Here is a 19267-nt window from a genome sequence, read left to right on the forward strand (position 1 = left end):
AGCCGCTGTTTACTTGGCTTTCGGTGAAGAAAGGCGAATGAACAAAGGAGCAGAGCTGGGGGCTAGAAGAGGGGGGCAGGGAAGGGGCGAAGAAAGGGACCCCCCACCCCCAGTTCGGAGCAAGGTGGGAGGCAACTTTGAGGAACCACCATTTTATCGGTCCTAAATCTTCTGAAGTGAAAACAAAGTGACAAAGTGATTCTGTTTGTTTTATAGTACCTAATTGGGCCGCTTTGCAGACCTAATGAGATTAGAGGGAGAACGGTTCGCCTGCACGGCACAACAAACTGATACATTACTACCAGCCACAGGTTTTGAGGATTGTACAGCTTGTCTTTTTTTTTTTCTTCTTTTTCTTTTGTTGTTATTCCTCTGTCTTCTCTTTCTGCCTCCCGCCAAATAATTATTTGCTAGCAGATCGTGGGAAAAAAAGTAGAGGGGAGGAAACAAAAAAAAAACACAAACCTCTAGCAGTCCAGGCCTATAATATATATCTATTTATTATATGTCTTTCGGTTAATTCCTGATCTGAGGAGCGCTGTTTTTCACTCCCCTGCGAAAGTCACCAGCGGGTAGGGCCTGATTGCTACTTTTCATGCATAGTTTTAGACACAAGAGGGCATTGTGACGTCGCGCCCGGCAGCATCCAATCCCCGGCCGTCTCTCGCGGCCCCACGTGGGATCCTCGAGCTCCCATTGGCCGGCTCCAGGAGAAGCTGCCACATTATTTTGTTACTTTTTAGTCCCTATTTGGAACTGCTCTCGCGGCAGTTCGGACCTCGTGCTCGTCCCCCGCGCCTGTCTGTGTGTGGTATCCGCAAGTCCAGGCCACTTTCCCCCCCCCACCCCCCTCTCTGGTGTGTGTGCTGGGGGCTCGTCGGGCCGCGTTTAGAAGAGTGCCGGGCCGAAGGGAAGGAAGAAGGAAGGAAGAAGCCACAGAGCTCCGGGTCTCGGCTGCGTCTCTTTCCCCGCCCGCGGTCTCCAAGCCCTGCTCGCTCCGAGGCAGCCGCGGCGGTGGCTTCGGGCGTCCCTCGCCGGGGACGCGGCACTCGAGCCGGGAGCAGCGAAGATCCCCGTTGGCCGAGGCCTCCCGGGCCCGCTTGGAGTTAGGATGCCCGGGTGGTGGATTTGCACCCGCTGAGCCCAGAGTTGCTCCCCGGCCCTGGGAAGAAGGGCTGGCGGCGGCCGGAACCGCAGGCGCTCGTCTTCGAGGGAAGAGGGGTGTCGGGGCGTCCTCGCCGGGCTTTGGGCCTCACCCCCGCTCCCCTGCGGCTCCGCGCCGCCGCCGCCCCAGAGCCGGTCCGCTTCCTTCTCCGGCCACCCGGCCCCGGCCCCCGCCGCCTCTGGGGTCGGACCCGCGCGCCCCGGATGCCCGGGGTGGTCTTGGAGAGCTCCGCGCCCTGAGCGGCCTCGGACCCCGCACCGGACTCATCGGAGAGCCCACGATGTCCGCGCAGCCCAGGGCCCTGACGCCGTCCACGCAGCCGGGGAAGGGCGGCCGGCCGCAGCCCGCCGAGCCCTAGGAGCACAAAGCCCGCGCCTGCCGCGGGCCTCGGCGCCAGCCGGCGACTTTGCCGCCCGTTCCGCGGCTCTTTGTCTGCACTTGGGGCGGGCGCCCGGCTGTGGGATTTCCCAGTGAGAGCGGGCTGGGGGGGCCGGGGCCGAGCTCCCGGTTCCCCGGCCGGCCCCCGCTCGGGCTCGGCTCCCCGCTCCCCCGCGCCTCCCCGGCGCGGGCTCCCGGCGCCTCCCCGCCCTCGGAACCGCGACCCCTCCCTGCCATGTATCCGCAAGGCCGACATCCGGTAAGCACCGCACAGTGGGGTGAGCCCGGCCGGGCTGTGCGCCGCGGCCCCGCTCCTCCGGCTGCTCCGTGCCTGTACGGGCGCCGCGCGTTCGTGTGCGTGTAGTTGTTGGTGTGTGTGCTCGTGTGTGTACTTGGGTGCGTGGTTGTGTGCCTGGGCGCGCGCGCGTGTGTATACGTGTGCGTGTGTATACGTGTGCGCAGTGCGCGCGCACACACAAAGGGGCGGCTCGGGGGGCGCCGTGGAGAGCCGGGGTAGTTGCGCCCGAGGGGTTGGGGCGGCCTTTGCGGCGGGGTGTGGGAGGGGAGGTGCGCCCCCCTCTCCCGAGCCTCCCCGCCCCCTCCGGCTTGGGAACTGGAGCCCTGGCCGCGGCGGGGTCAGGGGGGTCGGGAGGACCCGTGGAGGGTAGGAGAAACTTGCCGGGAAGGGGTCGGGGCTGCGGGGTGGCATTTCCGGGGGGCTCGGGCCGAGGAGTGCGTCTAATACCCCGGCCCTCTCTTGTCTGCTCCCCCGGGCTCCAGGCTCCCCATCAACCCGGGCAGCCCGGATTTAAATTCACGGTGGCCGAGTCTTGTGACCGGATCAAAGACGAGTTCCAGTTCCTGCAAGCTCAGTATCACAGGTGAGGGGCGGGGGGTGTCCCCAGTCCCTGCCAAGCGCAGTATCCTAGGTGGAGAAGCCTCCTCATCTCCTGTAGCCCGGCCTGAGGGAAGTTGTTTAAAATCCCCCCTGGTCTTGGGATAACGAGGTCCCCCTGGGGAGGGGACGGGCCCCTTGCTGTGCGGGCATCAGGCCTGAGCGGGCCTCCTCTTGCCCTCACAGCCTCAAAGTGGAGTACGACAAGCTGGCCAACGAGAAGACGGAGATGCAGCGCCATTACGTGATGGTGAGGAGGCCCGGAGGGCAGGATGGGCAGGGTGCGGGTCCTTGGGACTTGGCCACAGGGCAGCTGGGCCAGTGGGGCACCCTCAGCCCGCTTCCCTTCTCCATCCCCGGCACCCGCATCCAGGCTGCCCAAGGCCTCTCCGCTCTACCTCGTGGGCCTGTCATTTGTGTTTTGCAGATTTGGGGGTAGGAGGTGGGGGTGGGGAAGCAGCCGGCTTTACTGTGGCTGGGGTGGTGGGCAGGACCTGTAGGCAGGGAATGATGAGCTCCTGGACCTCCTGGGACAATGTTGGGAAACTTTTCTCTGCCTGGGATCTAGCCAGCAGGGATGAGGCGTCCTCCTCCCCCCAGGGTGTCTGACCAGTCAGTACTAGGGCCTTCTGAAAGCCCTGAGCTTTTTCCTCTCCTCCCTAAGGGGTTGAGATTTCACTCAACCTTAAACCTCTCAGGGGTTGACCTGAAACTTCAATATCATAAAACTATAATTGGTCCAAAAACTTCTCCAGAAAGAAAGAAAAAAAAAACAGATTTTGAAAAACCGAGTGGATATCTGTGTGTGTTTATGGCTCTTTTTTTTTTTTTTTGCTTTTAGTATTATGAGATGTCCTACGGCTTGAATATTGAAATGCACAAACAGGTAAGTGCTTTTCTCTTTAAGGAATGCATTTCCCAGGGGATGCTCTATGTTTCCCTCCTTCCCCCCATCCTTCTGTTTCTCCTGCTGCTTGAGGGCCCAAATGGTTCCAGTCCTTGAAGCACGCAGGTGCTGAGGTTTTGCTGGTTGCTAGGACTGTGGAGGTTTTGAGCTTGTGGAGTTCAGTCCTGGTCTTGGATCTTGGTGGCAGATAAAAGATCAAAAGAGAAAGTTGTACCTCAGGATCTGCTTTACAAACTAGAATCTAGAGTGGCAGGCTGCTTTCATCTGTGCTAATGTAAAATTCTCAAGAGGAAATGCTGGAGGGGTCTCTCTCCCTGTCTTTGACTTGGTGTCTCTCTGTCTCTGCCTCTCAATCTCTCAGTGTTTCTGTCTCTGCCTGTCTTTCACTGCTTTTCTCTCTCTCTCTGCAAAAATATGATGTCCTGCCTTGATAAGATTAAACTCGGAGGAACTTAAAAGCCAGGCTGAGCTGTCGAAATGTAAGGGAATGAAGTCACTAACGGCTTAATAACATAAGAAGCCAGAGTGGAGGGTAGCTAGCCAGTGTCACTTTGTACATAGGAGACAGCTTTCTCATCTCTTCCTAATTGAAGGTCGTGGTGTCCCCATTTCACAGAAGGAAGCTGAAGCTCCCTGGCCTGGCCTGGCCTGGCCTGGCCTGGGGACAGCTTAGCCAAGGAAGCCTTGGAGGCTGAGCTGGCTGGGATTGAGCTCAGCTTTGAAATCCTGAAGTCAAACCAGTTTAGCTAGCTAGTGTGGTGCGCTCTGATGGATATGTAAACTCCCTCCCATTGTCACTCTTGTAATAACAGTCTACCTCAAACCGAGCAAATACAAACACCCTTTATCTGGGTGCCTATCAGTAACCAGTCCAGTGCCGGGCTAGGCTGTGGGAGAGGCCTGTTTGTGTATTTGTGTTCTGAGGAGAGGCTGCCTATAATTTGGCTTGGCCATGATTAGCGGTGACTTGGCACGGATAAATGGCACAGGCTGGCTGTTCTTTTTAACAATTGGTGTTCTTGAAATCTCAGAAGGCTGTTGACTCATTCTAGCCTTTGGTGACCGTGACTTGAATGGATTTTCTGCTCTAAATTAACAAGTCATTTACAAGGTTTAAGTTTTGCTTTTTAAAGTGGGGGGGGGGGAAGAAGGGGACCTGTGGCTGGTGAGGAGGGCAGGTGTCCGTCCCTGCCGCACCGCACCTTCCCCTCTGCCCAGGGAAGGAGAAACTGCTTGCTCCAGTGACTTTGGACAGAGCCTTTTTGAATCTGTAGTTTTTGTGTCCCTCTGGGATGCGGGGGGGGGGGGGGGGGAGGCGCCTTGGCCATTGGCTGTTGGGTGAAGGATAGCCAGAAAGGGGCCTGAGTTTATTGGGAAGCCAGCTTGTGACTTTCCGGCTGATTAGTTCTCTAGGAAGGCACAGGAGGGCGGCCATGGTTCTACTGTTCCTGTCCCCAGGAATAATAAATAGATATTGCTTTGGATGTAAAGTTTCTCCTGGGAGAATATTAGATGGAGGTAGTTTTGGCCTCATGCTGGACAGAACTGGCCAGGTTTGACTAGCCACAGGGAGAAATATCGGTGATGAAACCTGAGGGGGGGGGTGGGTGTCCCACGTGTTTTAGGAACCTTGGGGTGTTACGCAAGGTTGCCACTTCCTCCTCTCCCTGCCCCTGCTTAGTATCTTGGGTGTGTTTAGAGAGGATAATTGCACCCAGGTTTAAAATTTATAGCAGCAGTTATTCTAAGAGCTTTGTAATGAAGGTGTAATATGTCTTTGCATGTTGAGGTCTGTGTGGGCGGGGTCCTTCAAGTCTGGGGGTGTGGATCGCTCTTGGCCTCAGAAGGAAGCTACCTCAGCCGGCTGGCCTATGTTCCGCACTCTCAGATGGGTTAAACGTCCTAGCACGGTTGGCAGGGTGGTTTGTGTACCCAGAAACGGAGCAGCTGTGTGCGTCTGGGATTTGTGGCCATTCTCCAGAACATCCTCTTAGGAGGAGCATGCCTGGGTTTGGCCACTTTGGACTCCATCCTCTTCAGCCTCCAAGTGATTGGGGAGGGATTCCAGGTCTTCTTTTTACTGGCAGAGAAACTGAGGCACCAGGAAAGCTGAGCCTGGACTCAGATTCCAGCCCCGGCCTCCTGAAAGCAGCCTCACCTTTTTCTTCCAGTCCCTTCCTGGCCCACTTGAGTGTTCCGGGGCTGGGTGAGAAGAGCCTGTGGTAGGGAGAGGAGTGGGGGTGGAGGAAGCCTGACCTAATGCTTTGGCCACTCCCTAGGTGTGTGAGGTTCTGCCGGCAGAAAACCCCACCACTAATTGTAGTGTGGGCCCTGAGTGCATCTGGGGGGGGGGGGAGAGGGTGGTTAGGCCTGAGCAAACAAGTTTTATCAGCTGACCTGTTTAGCGGTTGACTTGGTGTTTTATCTGCAGGCACAATCAAGTGACTCGAGTGCTTGAATTATTCATGCAGTGTCCTGCCCTCTAGACTTGACTGTTCGTGTGGTGTGATTAGATCTGCCTGGAACAAACAGGCTGGATGCTTCATCTCTGAGCACAGGGTGGGGGCGGGGGACGGGACAGCCTGTACTAGGGAAGTGTGTGGTGGTCCTGAGCTCGGATTTATAGGAAATGACGATTAGCTGGGAGCCTCCATTCTACCAGACAAGCCCCCAAGTATTGACCAAGGTGCCTCAGGCCAGCTGTGCTGGAAGTTGACACTCAACTGTCTGTGTCTCTCTGTCTCCCTCTCTCCTTTTTTTTTTTCCCCCAAGTTGTTAAACCCCAGAGGAGTAATAAATGGTTTCTCCTTCTACTCTTCTGCCTCCCTCCTTAATTATGGCACAGCAGAGATTATAGAATCACAGGCCTGGCCTGGAACTTCCAGAGGTCACCGTCTCTTCCAGGCTAGGCCTTTCAGGCCAGGGTGATTCAGTACAGCCATGGGGTGGGGAGGTTGGGGAGGGCTGGGGTAGGCCGGAAAGAGCTGACCTGTTGCTGTCATTTTCTGCCCTGTTCCTACAGTAGCTCCCCAGACAACAAAACCAGCTTAAAAAAAAACCCAGCCATGGAGGTACCTGGGCAGTGCCTTGGTGCTGATGCTGCTAGAAGAGTCTGCCAGGCTGACCTTTACTCTCTGTTGGCAAGCACCAACGTGTGCAAAGCACGCTGAGGTGTGGGGATCGGGGGTGGGGGTGGGGGTGCCATGCACACTAGGTGCCCACATTTACCTGCTCACCATGCAGTCTCGCTTTCCTTCCCTGTCTGGAAGCTTGATCAGCCCTTTGGCTTCTCATCTGCACTTTTCAACTCACAAGTAGGGAAACTGAGGCATGAGAAGGGGGAAGAGAAGGCCTTCCAGCCCCAGAGCTCTTTTTAGCAAGATTCCAGAAGCCCGATCCCAACTTATATACGGAGGTTCGCGCTCCTCCTACCTGCCTGCCTACCTGATCGCTCCTCCTCTGATCTTTCGCTGGGTGCCAGCCTTCTCTAGCTCAGGACTGCTGAGCCCAGGACTGTTCCTTCCATCCATCCTGTCCTGTCCACCTGGGGAGATGCCACCACCTCTCAAGACCACCTGCCACCCCTTTTAGCCACCCCTGTGGGCTCCTTTTGTTCAGCTGATGGTGGACACCCACAGTGTGTGTTTCTTTGTTTCCTGGGCATTGACTTCTCTAGATGACCCAGGCTATGGGGCAGATGAACCCTTTCTACTTTACAGAGAGAGGGAACAGGCAGTACTAGGACTCAGAACCTTGCATTCTTGATTGCTTTTGTTGTTGTTGTGGTTGTTTTGTTTTTCCCACTCTAGGCTGCTGATCTACGATGTTGGCCACACTTCCACTCTTGGCTTTTTGCTGGTTCATTGGATATGAGTGTTTTGGATTTGCCTGCCCAGGCTGGAGGCTGGCTTTGAATTGTGATCCTCAGATCTCAGCCTCCTGATGAATAGCGAGGCATGAGTTGTGTTGTGTTGTGTGTGTGTGTGTGTGTGTGTGTGTGTGTGTGTGTGTGTGTTGAACCTAGAACCCTGTGCTCTTGTTTAGCTTTTTTGCTGTAGGCTGGCACTTTTCTTCCTGAGTCCTTTTTTGTTTTTGCCCAGCTTGGGAGTTGAACTCTAGGTCTGGGCCCTGTCCTTGAGCTTTTGCTAAAGGCTAGCACTCTACCACTTGAGCCACAGCTCCACTTTTGGCTTTTTGGTGGTTAATTGGAGATCAAAGTCTCTTGGACTGGCTTTGAATCTCAATCCTCAGATGTCAGCCTCCTGAGTAGCTGGGATTACAGGCATGAGCCAACGGTGTCTAAGGCTTTCTCCCCCCCCCCCCATTTTGTTGAAAGAAGGGAGGCATTCATGGAACAAATTCCTTTTTTAGTATGCAAGGATGTTTTTCTGTGTCTGTACGAAATAAATCCTGGGCCACTGGGAGCTGAAAGGTAACCGAGAACACTTTAACCTGCCTGGCCCCTGAGCGCCTCGGTCTCTGTACTCTCCTCTGGTTTGGGGGCAGGGGCAGAAGCTGGTGCTGTGTGTGACCAGGGGGCCTGGCCACAGCAAACACTGGGTTCCCCACTCAGAGATAGCAGGTGGCTGAGCCCCAGTTCTGAGGTAGGAAGTGGGATTTTCATCAGATGCGGCAGACGCTGGTCTGCACACTGTTTTCTGTCTCCAGTGTCCTCATCAGTGAAATGTTGGGGTGGGGGGCTTGGATTCGTTTCCCCAAATGGCTATTGGAGGGCCTTGGGGGGGAGTGGGTCACCCAGAGAAATAGGCAGAATAAGTTCCCTGGGATGGGGGAAGGGGGCTGTGGTAGAGAATGATGACCTTCAACCTGCCTGCTTCTCTCCAACTGGGAAAGGGGTGGGGGGTCGCAGTCCTGTTAAAGTGGGGGATCAGGCCCTCAAGCTGGGGAAGCCACCATGTGCTCTAAAGTGGCCTGAGGCAGGGAATGGAGTGAGGTGGTGACATTTTGAAGCCCCAGCTGTCTCTGAGGCCTCTGTCCACACTTCTACCTCTCACCACACCACCCTGTGGGGGGGCGGGGTAGGGGGGGGCTCCCGCTCTTTGTGGCGCTCCAGGGCTGGCCCAAGTCCATCTGCTGCAGGCTGGGGTGGGGGACACCCCAGGCCGGCATCTGTGGCTCCCCCCTCTCCCCCCCACCCCTGGTAATGTGCCGGCTTGAACTTCATCCTGGCGGAGTGGCCTCGTCTCTCCGTCTCATCCTGGTAATTCCCTAATGACTGGGTCTGGCCGGCCCTTCCCCCAGGTTTAATTCCCATCCGCCCGGGCTCTCCACTTCACTATTAATGATAGCAGCCAGCAAAATAGCTTTCAACACGCCATTGACAGCCGGGCTTAAGAGCTCACTTGAAGCGGTGCTAGACGGCTAGAAGCACCCATAATTGTGTGCAGAGCAGGGCCTGCTCAAGGGCCTTGTTTTTATATGCTTAAAGGCACAATATGGTGTTTTCAACAAATGCTCTCCCAGACACTTCCAAGGGGCTTTCTTCCTTTCTCCCTTTCCTCTTCCCGCTTGGCTTTTTTGTCTCTTTCTCTTGTCTTCCGAAGGCAGTGTTCCCCTGGGGTTGGATCTTGGGGACCGCCCTGCCTCCACCTGTCTGATTGGCTGGTTGCTCTGATTTGTTGTGCGCGTGTGTGTGTTCATGTGCCAGTCCTGGAGCTTGAACTCGGCGCCTGGGTGCTGATCCTGAGATTTTTTTATTTTTATTTTTGGCTTCAGGTTGGTGCTCTCGCATTTGAATTACTTCCAGCGTTTTTGGTGCCCCAACTTCACTGCCTGGGCTGAGATCCCGAGATCTCAGCCTCCTGAGTAGCTGGGATTACAGGTGTGGGCCACCAGTGGCAGGTTTTGAGGCACACCCCCTGTGCAGTAATGGAGAAGGTTCTGTTCTCACCAACCCTAATTTTAAGCTCTTTGTCCACTGAAGATACTACTTAGTGAGCCAAGAGGGCTGGGGTCTGGGTTGTGGGAGATGGGGCTGTAGGGGCTGCCTGGTGATGGGACATGGGGGCGGGGGTGAAGGGGGTCAGGTCTGTGTGTTAGATTCCCATGGGCACCAGGCCCTATCCTGGTCAGCGTCCAAGAAGAAGAGTTTGTTCTGCAGACACTGAGCCTCCTGCCTGGAAACCATGAGGGTAGGTGGGGCAGGGTTTGTGTCAGTCAGTGGGGTCCTGCCAGGCTTGGAGATGTTGAGGGCTGTATCCTGGAACTGGGGGCTCCTTTCTCTTTTCCCAAGCTGGGCATCATTATGGGGTCCCTTTGGCCAGTGGAAGCAGAATCAACCTGTGAGAAGGGTGGAGTGAGGCCAGAGAACCTTGGAAGCCAGCTGCTCCGGCAGGGGGTTGGAACCTGGGTCGGCCTGGTATCCCCCCTGGCCCCCTATGTGAGTGATGGACCCATGTGATGTGTGAGTGATGGACTTCACCTTCTTGTAATCCCATGGGAGCTTTTACCCAGAAGGAAGTGGCTGGAAAATGTGACCTTGCAAACACACTGCACCGTAAAAATATCCGTCACATGCAATCCTTGAGACACACCCCCCTCTCCTGAATCCTGGGAGTGGAGTTCCTGGGTACCCAGCCCGTGGAGCACTGGCTTCTCAATTTGGGTGTGGGAGAGGGGTAGAAAGGGTCAGGCTGACCCCTGCAGGCCACTGGGGGCCCTGGTGCTGCTGTGTTCATTGGGCCCTTGAGGATGGGGGTGGGGTGGGGTGTAACGGGGCAGTTTCTGGCCCTTCCTGACTGCAGGTAGCATTTGTGTACTCTTCTGTAGAAGGCTGCAGAAGTTGTGATTGTGGGAAGGGCAGCTGATGCGTCTGTGCCTTTGTTTGGAAAGTGCCTTTCATGTATCAGAGCGTTTGTTTTTCCTTTTTTGTCCCACATGGTTGTAGACAGTTTCAAGTGCCAAGGGGACTGGGATAAGATGGCGGGGGAGGAGCCAGGACTGAGGAGGAGAAGGTGAGCTGGGCCTGGTTTAGGATTGGTGGGGGGGGGGTAAGGAAGGGGAGGAGCAGGAAGCTCCGCCCCCTGGGCTATGTGACCGAGGCTCACATCTCACATACCGCTGGTTCTCCCCATTGGGCTGGGACCACTGGGGCTGTCCTGCACTTTGGGCAGGGACCTCCCCATGCCCATCAGTCCATACAGGTGTGTGACTATAGGGCTAGATAGGAGCTCATCCACCCATTCCTGCCCCAGAGAGAGTCCTTACTCCTCTGCTGACCGAGGGGGAAGAGGAGAAGATCAGCACACCACAGTACCTCCACCATCCTGGCCTCTGTCCAGGAATGGGGCAGTCACAGACTTCAGAGCACCTGCAGGTGGCAGTGTGTTCTGAAAAGGGAGGGGGGCATTCCTCCTATTTGCCCTAGGGGAGGCCCATCCGTGCCTGCTGAGCCCCATTCATCAGTCCTAGGCATGTCAGAGGACCTAGGTGACAGTACTGCCTCAGAGGAACTAAGGTGACAGTACCCTGTCTCTGAGGAACTGAGGTGACAGTACCCTGCCCTCATTGGGTTTTCTCAGGGTGCACCATGTTGCCTGAAGCCAGACTCCTGATGTTCACCCCGACTGTGGGTCACCCAGTACCTATGTGTGTCTCCCTGGAGGAACCCTAAGGGGCTGTGTAGACCCCTCTCCTTCCTACATGGGCCTGCTCCTCGCCATGTGGGCCCATCAGGGGACCTTGGCGTGACCTCATTTGTCATGTCCGTTAAAGGCACAGAGGCCCCTTCCAGGTCTGTGATGGGAAGGGGCAGGGGGTAACGGCTCTGGTAAGCACAGGCCCTCGTTCAAGTTCATCCCCAACAAGCAGTTCAGAGTCCTGGGTTCTGAAGTGCCAGGTTTTAGAGTCGCACAGACAAGGTTTTGTGTCCTAGATCTGCCCTGGGGTGACCTGAGCTTTGTAACGGCATAGTAATAATGGTTGTCACAGGAGTAGTAATAACCGTTGTTACAGGGATTGGGTAGTACTAGTCATGAGCCCTCAGTACTGGCAGGCTGTGGTCTCAGGAGATGCAAGCTGGGACAGACACTGAATGCTCAGACCCCCCAAGCCACTCGGCATAGCCTCCACCCATGACTTGAAACCGCCGGGGGCCAGGCTATCTTACAGTCAGGAAAGTTCCTGCTATATAGCATTCATGCTGCCCGCCAAAACTCAGAGCTTTGTTGATGCCCTCTATCTCAAATACTGCCCATGTCTGGTTCATTTTTCCCGCAGCACCTCCCAACTCCTAGCTAAAGATGCATTGCCTTCCCATAAATCTCAGACTTCCACTTCGGCTGCGTGACCCAGGGCAGCTTCTGGCCCTCTCTGGGCCTTGTATTCCATCTGTAAGAGGAGAGGTTGAATTGAAGGTGTTGGTCCTTTGAGCTGAGGTGGGCTGGAAGGGAGGGGAGAAGATGGCAGAAGACAGATTTCTAAATAATGGAGCTTGATTTCCATAGTTTCTGGAATGCCCCAACTTCTTCAGTTCCTATTTAGGGGAAGTGCATCCTCTGATCTGTGTGTGCGTGTGCGTGTGTGCGTGTGCGTGTGCATGTGCGTGTGCGTGTGCGTGTGTGTGTGTGTGTGTGTGTGTGTGTGTGTGTGTGTATACTGGGGCTTGAACTCAGGGCCCGGGCATTGTTTCTGCCAAGGCTGGTGCTCTACTACTTGAACCACAACTCCACTCCCAGCTTTTTTGTGGTTGATTGGAGAAAGGAGTCGCAGGGCTTGCGTCAAACTCGTTCCCATCCTGAGCAGCTGGGACTTACCAGCATGAGCGACTGGGGCCTGGCAAGCTCCCTTTTTTAAACTGAAGGAGAGATGTGTTCTGTGGTTGTGATTGAGGGTGGCTGGACCCGTCAGTGTGTTCTCTGCTGGACTTCACCTAGTGTTCTCAAAGCGCCTTGTCCTCAGATGTCCTGTTCCTCCTTTCATTTGTAGCCCCGACCTGACCCCCAGAATTTAACGAGCAACCCCTGCGACTGTAATGTGACTCTCACAGCCTGTGGAGGGCCAGGGAGATTTGCATAATGCTCTGAGGGGGATTAGGGGAGGGGGGAGTTGCCATGGCAACCCCTCAGGGATGAATTGAGGATTTTTCTTCCTGGCAGGAGTTGGCCAGTAGAGTCTGGGAAGGTGGGGGAAAGAGGGAGGGGGTTTCTCAGAGGGGGGTTGGGTGGGAAGGTTGGGCAGGGGGGGGGCACCTGGGATGAATGGCCAGTAGAAGGGGAAGGTATCCTCTGAACAGCTTGCCCTGTTCCCTCCCTACAAGCAAGCTCTGTGAGAGTCACCCCCCTCCCCGCATGGGGGGCGGGAGCCAAGCTGAGTTTAATGTGTTTGGGAACCGAGAAATTAAAGTGAACAAATATTTAAAGATTATTGGATCTTGTTAACAGGGAGCCTGGTGGATGGAGACTGAGAATGTGAGAAATGAAAGTCTTAAGAGTCTCAGAGCAGCGGCGGGGGCCATGTGTGGGAAGGGGAGGGAATGTGGGCACCAGCCAGGCCTGGTCCCCCACCCCTTCCTGGGGAATGGGGTGTGCCTCCGCCATTCTGTAGGTGCCCCCAGGGCAGAGCACTCGGTGCCCACACTCCCTGTCTCCTCTCTGGGTCTGCCTCTCCCCATGTACCCATGCCAAAGCAGGCTCTAGCAAAAGGCACGGGGGTTGGCACACAGGGTGCCCATCCAGGCCAGCCCGAATCCCAGGAGACAGATGGCCAGGGTCAGCCTGAGGGCTGAGGCATGAAGAATTCAGCAGGCTTCCTCTGCAGGCATGCATCTTTAATGATGACGTCGTAGTCGTCTGTAATCTGACCAATATGTCAGTGCTGGAGACAGACCCATCAGCCAGCCCTGAAACTCAGCCTCTCCCCATCTGGGGCCTAGTCTCTAGGACTGCTAGCGGGTTATAGCGGCCAGTAGATGGGGCCTGGGAACCCCACCCTGGCTTTTTGTTGGCTGTCTCCCCCTTGTCTCCCCTGGATTTTCTTTTCTGGGTTGATAAATAATTACTGGCCGGGTCCAGGGAGAAGCTGGCAAAGAATATCATCTTAGTTGATCATTGACAAGCTATTGATTTAGAATCGCCTAGGAAATAACACTGGAATATTTTTTTTAAGTTAAAATTGCCCAAACAACATTGTTCTGGAATCTTCCAATATTTGGTGCCTGGAAACAGGAGAGGGAGCTTCTTACAAAGCCCCGAAACCTCAATCCTTCCTGCACCTCTGATTTTAGTTCAAAATGAAGTAGATTCTCTAGGTGCCAGTGACTCATGTGTAATTCTAGCTACTAAGATCTGGAAGATCGCAGTTCAAAGCTAGCCACAGGCAGAAAAAAAAAACATCCTTGTGACTCTACCTCTGTAATAACCAGCAAAAAGCAGAGCTGGAGGCTTGGCTCAGGTGGTAGAGTGTGAACAGAGCAGGCCCCAAGTTTAAAGCCCGGTACTCTCCCCACCCAGTACTCCCTTCCCAGTGCTCCACTCACCCCCCGCCCCCCATCCAGAATGAAGCAGATGTACTTCCACACTGGAGTTGTCAGGGGATCAGGTAAAAATCCAGTTTCAGATCTGAGGGTCCCTTGTCTGCCACAAGATTCTCCATCTTGAGGCACAGAGCCCAGGGCCTATTTTCCAAGGCTCTTGGCATGTTAGACAGAACTGGGATGGGAACCCTGTCTGCCCTGTGGCTACAAAGAGTCAAGGGTCATCTCATGCTTTTCCCTTCTCCCTCATCCATCCTCATTTAGAACTGGAGCCTCTTAGCAAGGGGCATAGGGTGCCCCTTGCCCCCAGCCTGACACGGAAGTGCTTCCAGGTAAGAGAAGCTTGGTGAACGCAGGGCCCCCATCTCCGTGTGCCTCGCTGAGTCTGCCCATGTTACATGCAGCTTTGCTGTTGGACAGATTAGAATAGTCCATGCCCTGAATCCAGACTCTTGGGCCTGGCTCAAGGCTGGTGCTTTACTGCTCAAGCTATACCTCTACTTCTGGCTTTTTGCTGAGTCTTTGGACTTACATGAAAATGTCATGGACTTTTCTGCCCAGACTGGCTTTGAACTGGGATCTTCTTCAGATCTCAGCTCCTGAGTAGCTGGGATTACAGGCATGAGTCACCAGTGCCCATCCCTGTGGTTCTTTTAAATTCCCATCATGGCCTGTTTTATGGAGCTGGATGGAGGGAGCTGGTGGTAGTTTCTCAGAGCAAGTCAACAAGCAATCCATGAAATGGGGGAGGAAGGGGATGTTCTGGAGCTGGGATTTAGACTGAATACATTACTGGCCTGGTCCCTTTTGCATGCATTAGAAGCCCACAGGAGAGAAGTGATTTGCTTGTGGTCTCCATTGCCACACATCCATGTAGAAGCTGAGCTGGTAACAAAAGCCAGGTCTTGTGTGTGGCTTTGGACTGTAAGACGCACTTTACCACTATGAGCCACAGCTCCACTTCCGGTTTTCTGGTGGTTCATTGGAGATAAGAGTCTCACGGACTTTCCTGCTTGGGCTGGTTTTGAACCTCAATCCTCAGATCTCAGCCTCCTGAGTAGCTAGGATTACAGGTGTGAGCCACTATCAACCAGTTGTAGGATGCTCTTTACAGTGACAGGATTTCCTCTCGCCTGGTTTAGGTTTGGCTGAGATTAAAAGGAATGTGTGCTCAGAGTCCTCAGGTGCTGGGTGAATTAGGTCATACAGGTGCAGCACCCCAGGTATTGGTCAAAGTGGCTGTAAACTGTGTTATGTTGCAGGAAGAAGTAGGTAAAAACTGGGGGTGTGGGGTGGGCTGTGACTCAGCCTGTAATCCTACCTATCAGGAGGCTGAAACCTGAGGATCAAAGATGAAGGAAGGGCCAGCAGCAAGCAGTATCTGGGGATGAGGACCAGGGACAGGCTGTCCACATGACTCCAGGATGGCCAGAAGTCAGCCACAGCGCAGGTGGATCCTCACCATATGGGATGCGTCTGCATTCAGAAAGTTCCAGTAACCCAGGCTGAGGATGTGATGGTCAGAGGGTAGTAGAATGAGGTGATCCACAGACAGGTCACACTTCCTTCGGGGAGATTATGCCTTGCCCCCACATCTAGGTCTCAAGTGCTATCATTTTCCCCCACCATCTCTATGGCAACACAGGGCAGGTAACACTCTCTGCCCATCTCCTCAGAACTGCTTCCTCCCAGCCCTGCGTATGAGTTACTCCTGACAACGGCGCTGCCTTTGAACCATGCTTCAAAAGCATCTCTGAAAGGCCTCAGCAGGAGGCCAGACTCTCCTCCTGTCACCCTTGGGGGCTTCAGAAGTCCTGCCTTGTAGCCTGGGTGGAGGGGGGTGTGGAGGAGGGTCCCCTGCACCTCCATGTCCAGGCTGATTAACCAATTTCTGCCCCGTGGACAAGAGTTTTCCCCGCATGCCTTCATCCAGTTCCAGTTTGTGATGTGTGACCTGCCTCCCTGTGCAAATCACTTTGCCTTGATTCTTTTTTTATTTTTTCCTGCTCTTCCTTCTTGTTTGGAGCTGATGCTTTGAGGCTGTTTGAGTTGGACTCAACACTGTTTGGGCAGCTGGTCTAATCAGAAGTGCTTGTCGATCATTAACCTCGACGGTCATTTGTCTTTCAAAAAGATATTTTTCTCTGAGCTCTCTCAAAACACCCCAAATTGGCTGGGAGTCATTGAATGGAGTTGCCTAATGAGTTGTTGAGCCTCAGTTTCCCCCACTTAAGACATAGAGATTGTAATGGGTGTGTGTTTTCAGGAGTTTTCTGTTACTTGTCTTGATGATTGTTCTTCATTTTGTGGGGGGGGGCTGGTCCTGGTGCTTGAACTTAGGGCCTGCACACCGTCCTTCATTTTTCTTGCTTAAGGCTGGTGCTCTACCACTTGAGCCACAACACCACTTTTGGCTTTTTGGTGGGACTTTCTGGCTATCCTCTTATCCAATCTCCTGAGTAGCTGGGATTACAGGGATTACAGATACCATTCTTGTTAAGCAGTAATTCTCTCTGGCCACCTTCTATGACCAGTTTTCCTCTCTGTCTGCCACCACCCTCAAAAAAAAAAAAGTCATTCATTCTTTGGCTTTCAGAGTAAGCAGAGCCCCACCTCAGGGGCTTAGTTCTTGTGTTTTGGGGGAGACCAAGAAAGGATTATTCACAACACCACATGAAGACAGACTTATAACCGGCCAGATGGGGTTTGCATGCGTTTGCTGTATCCCCCTCCATGCTCAAGACCTAAGGACAGGAAAGTTCCCGTTATTATAAAGATGACATGTAACCCTGGTTCCCCACCTGCCAGTCGCAGCTCCTGCGACCTTGAGCATCAGGTACCCATCTGTGTCTCACTTGGGCACAAGAGAGGAGGTACTCAGGCCACCTTCCCTATCGTCTGGTTGTTCCTGTTTCTTGTGGCATTGTCCCATGGGCCATTGGCAGTGTCTGAGTCAGGCCGTCCACAGGGCTTCTGAGCAATTCAGCCATAGTCACTTTGTGGCCTGGGTATCCAGCCTTGGATCACCAGGCCAGACCGTGTGTGTGTGTGTGTGTGTGTGTGTGTGTGTGTGTGTGTGTGTGTGTGTGTGTGTGTGTGTGTGTGTGTGTGTGTGTGTGTGTGTGTGTGTGTGTGTGTGTGTGTGTGTGTGTGCAGCCTTGGATCACCAGGCCAGACCGTGTGTGTGTGTGTGTGTGTGTGTGTGTGTGTGTGCAGCCTTGGATCACCAGGCCAGACCGTGTGTGTGTGTGTGTGTGTGTGTGTGTGTGTGTGTGTGTGTGTGTGTGTGTGTGTGTGTTGGGAGGAGGGGGGGTCAGCTCCCTTTTGTTTGCTTCTAAGGTTGAGACCCTGACCTATGACCCGTTGCCTAGAGGAAATAGATACCCTGACCTCTGACCTATCACCTAGAGGAAGTAGACCAGAATCCAGCAGGCCAGGATCCCTTGCTTACCTCCAGCGTTGGAGGTAGAGGGTTCAGGCCCTCCCCTCAGGGCCACAGCCACAGGACGCAGGGCGATGAGCAAAGTCTTTCAGGTTCCTCAGTTCAAGGCCTGCTTCCTCACTGTCTCTCTGTTTCTCTCTTAGTGCTGGTCCTGGGGCTTGAACTCAGCCAGGGCCTAGATACTGTCCCTGAGCTGCAGTTGCTCAAAGGTAGCCCTCTACCACTTGAACCATAGCACCATTTACAGCTTTTTTTTTGAGTAGTTTATTGGAGATAAGAGTCTCTCTGATTTTCCTGCACGAGCTACCTTTGAGCCAAGATCCTCAGCTCTCAGCCTCCTGAGTGGGTAGGATTACAATTGTGAGCCACCAGTGCCCAGCCTGCTCTCATCTTCCCTCCTTCCTTCCCTCTCCCCCCCACCCCTCCGCTTCCCTCCATACTTCTTCCTTCCCTCCCTCCTCCTCTCCCTCTAATTCAGAAGCATCATCTTTCCTGGCCAGGGTGGAGGGGAGTTGGCCCTGAGAACTTTCCCTGAGGCCCAGACCAATTAGATGACACTATCTTATTATAAGTGCACCCGACTGGAGTTCCCATCCAGGATGACTGGGTGCACACTCAGCGCAGATTGCTGCAAGGCCTTTGGCCTGTTGTCATGGTTTTGTCTAGCAAAGATCGCCCTGCGTGCTGAGGGCGGCTTTGATGCCCATTCTGACACGCAGCCCGGCCTTTCCCATGGTGCTAGGCCCTTTTCTCTGCACTCAATGAACCATACTCGAGACCTGAGAGCTGGGTTTGCAGAGAGCTCTGGTTTTCTCCAGAGTGGCCTAGGAAGGCAGGGTTAGTTAGGGAGCTTTAAGACCGATGTTGCTCTTGCAGGATGGGTAGCATGTGTATGGGAGGGACCGGCAACATGGAGGCAGAGAGGGGGCATTGAAAAGGAGGAAGCCTCCTGCCACGGGAAGGCCCTGGAAGCCACGAATCACTTTCCATGTGTGAGGCTTGCTCAAGGCTCCCCTTCCGTGTGCTGTGCAAGGTGTTCTTCTCCCTCACCCACTCTGGTCAGGTGGAGCCCCATGCCTTGCTACCAGACTGCCTTTTCCTTGTGCCAAAAGGGCTTTTCTGGAATATGGGGTGGGTTTGTTTTGCTTTGTCTGGATTTAATGGCGGGGGAGATGGGGTCCCCCCATCCATGGATAATCTGAATCAAAAGGGGAAGACCCCTGAAAGGTGGTAAGCGTGGTGGCTGGGGAGTTGGCCGAGCTCACTCAAGCCGTGGCTTTGGTAGGACTGGAGAGGGGAGGGGTCATGCAGTCCCTCAGCTCACGCTTGAACTTGCGACTTAGATGTGTTACCTATAACCTACGCCAACCTCACGGGGACTTTTTTTTTTTAATTTCCCCTTCTGCAGACAGAGATCGCGAAGAGACTGAACACCATTTTAGCCCAGATCATGCCTTTCCTGTCACAAGAGGTGAGGAGTCTTCTCTCACAGTCTACCCCCTCCCATGGCAGTTCCCCCCCATGGATGTGTCTAACACCGCCCCCCCCATTTCCCCAGCACCAGCAGCAGGTGGCTCAGGCGGTGGAACGCGCCAAGCAGGTTACCATGACGGAGCTGAACGCCATCATCGGGGTACGTGGACTCCCCAGTCTTCCATTCACCGTGTGTATAGCCCTTTAATTCCTCTCATGTACTGAAGCAGAGATAGACCCTGACTTTGGCTGGCCTCAAAGAATGGCATTCTCCTCCTCCCCCCACCCCACAACTTCCTAAACATCCTGGGAGATTGTATCTATTTGGGAGGTCTCCACAGTAGCACCCCCAATTGCTTCCTAGTCCCCAGTGTAAGTGTGGCATCCATTAGCTTTGTCCTGCCATTGAGGAGTGGGGGTGCTGGGATCACCCCAGCCCAGGCCAGCCTCCCACCTTCTCCAGGCCTCCTGCTCCCTCCCACCAGTGGTCTGCCCTTCTTTGGCTGCCGAGATCA

The 19267-nt window shown here is 54.4% G+C and overlaps 1 protein-coding gene across 12 annotated transcripts in view; it reads left to right on the forward strand.

Annotated features, from left to right (window-relative positions):
* The first annotated feature begins 754 nt into the window (after window positions 1–754).
* Window positions 755–19267, forward strand: part of Tle3 (TLE family member 3, transcriptional corepressor) — a 39045-nt gene continuing 20532 nt past the window's right edge. For 7 of the 12 annotated variants that reach the window (XM_070042996.1, XM_070042999.1, XM_070042998.1 and 4 more), the window contains exons 1-6: window positions 755–1802; window positions 2324–2424; window positions 2625–2688; window positions 3280–3324; window positions 18688–18750; window positions 18838–18912. In XM_070042996.1, the coding sequence (XP_069899097.1) occupies window positions 1779–1802; window positions 2324–2424; window positions 2625–2688; window positions 3280–3324; window positions 18688–18750; window positions 18838–18912 (372 nt within the window). In that variant the 5' untranslated portion in view covers window positions 755–1778. Of the gene's footprint in view, window positions 1803–2323; window positions 2425–2624; window positions 2689–3279; window positions 3325–18687; window positions 18751–18837; window positions 18943–19267 lie in introns of all 12 variants that reach the window. The other 5 variants (XM_070042990.1, XM_070042994.1, XM_070042993.1 and 2 more) reach the window with 1 other exon arrangement.

The sequence above is a fragment of the Dipodomys merriami genome, unplaced genomic scaffold (assembly GCF_024711535.1).
Source record: "Dipodomys merriami isolate MVZ:Mamm:240054 unplaced genomic scaffold, mDipMer1.0.p SCAF_33, whole genome shotgun sequence".
NCBI lineage: Eukaryota > Metazoa > Chordata > Mammalia > Rodentia > Heteromyidae > Dipodomys > Dipodomys merriami.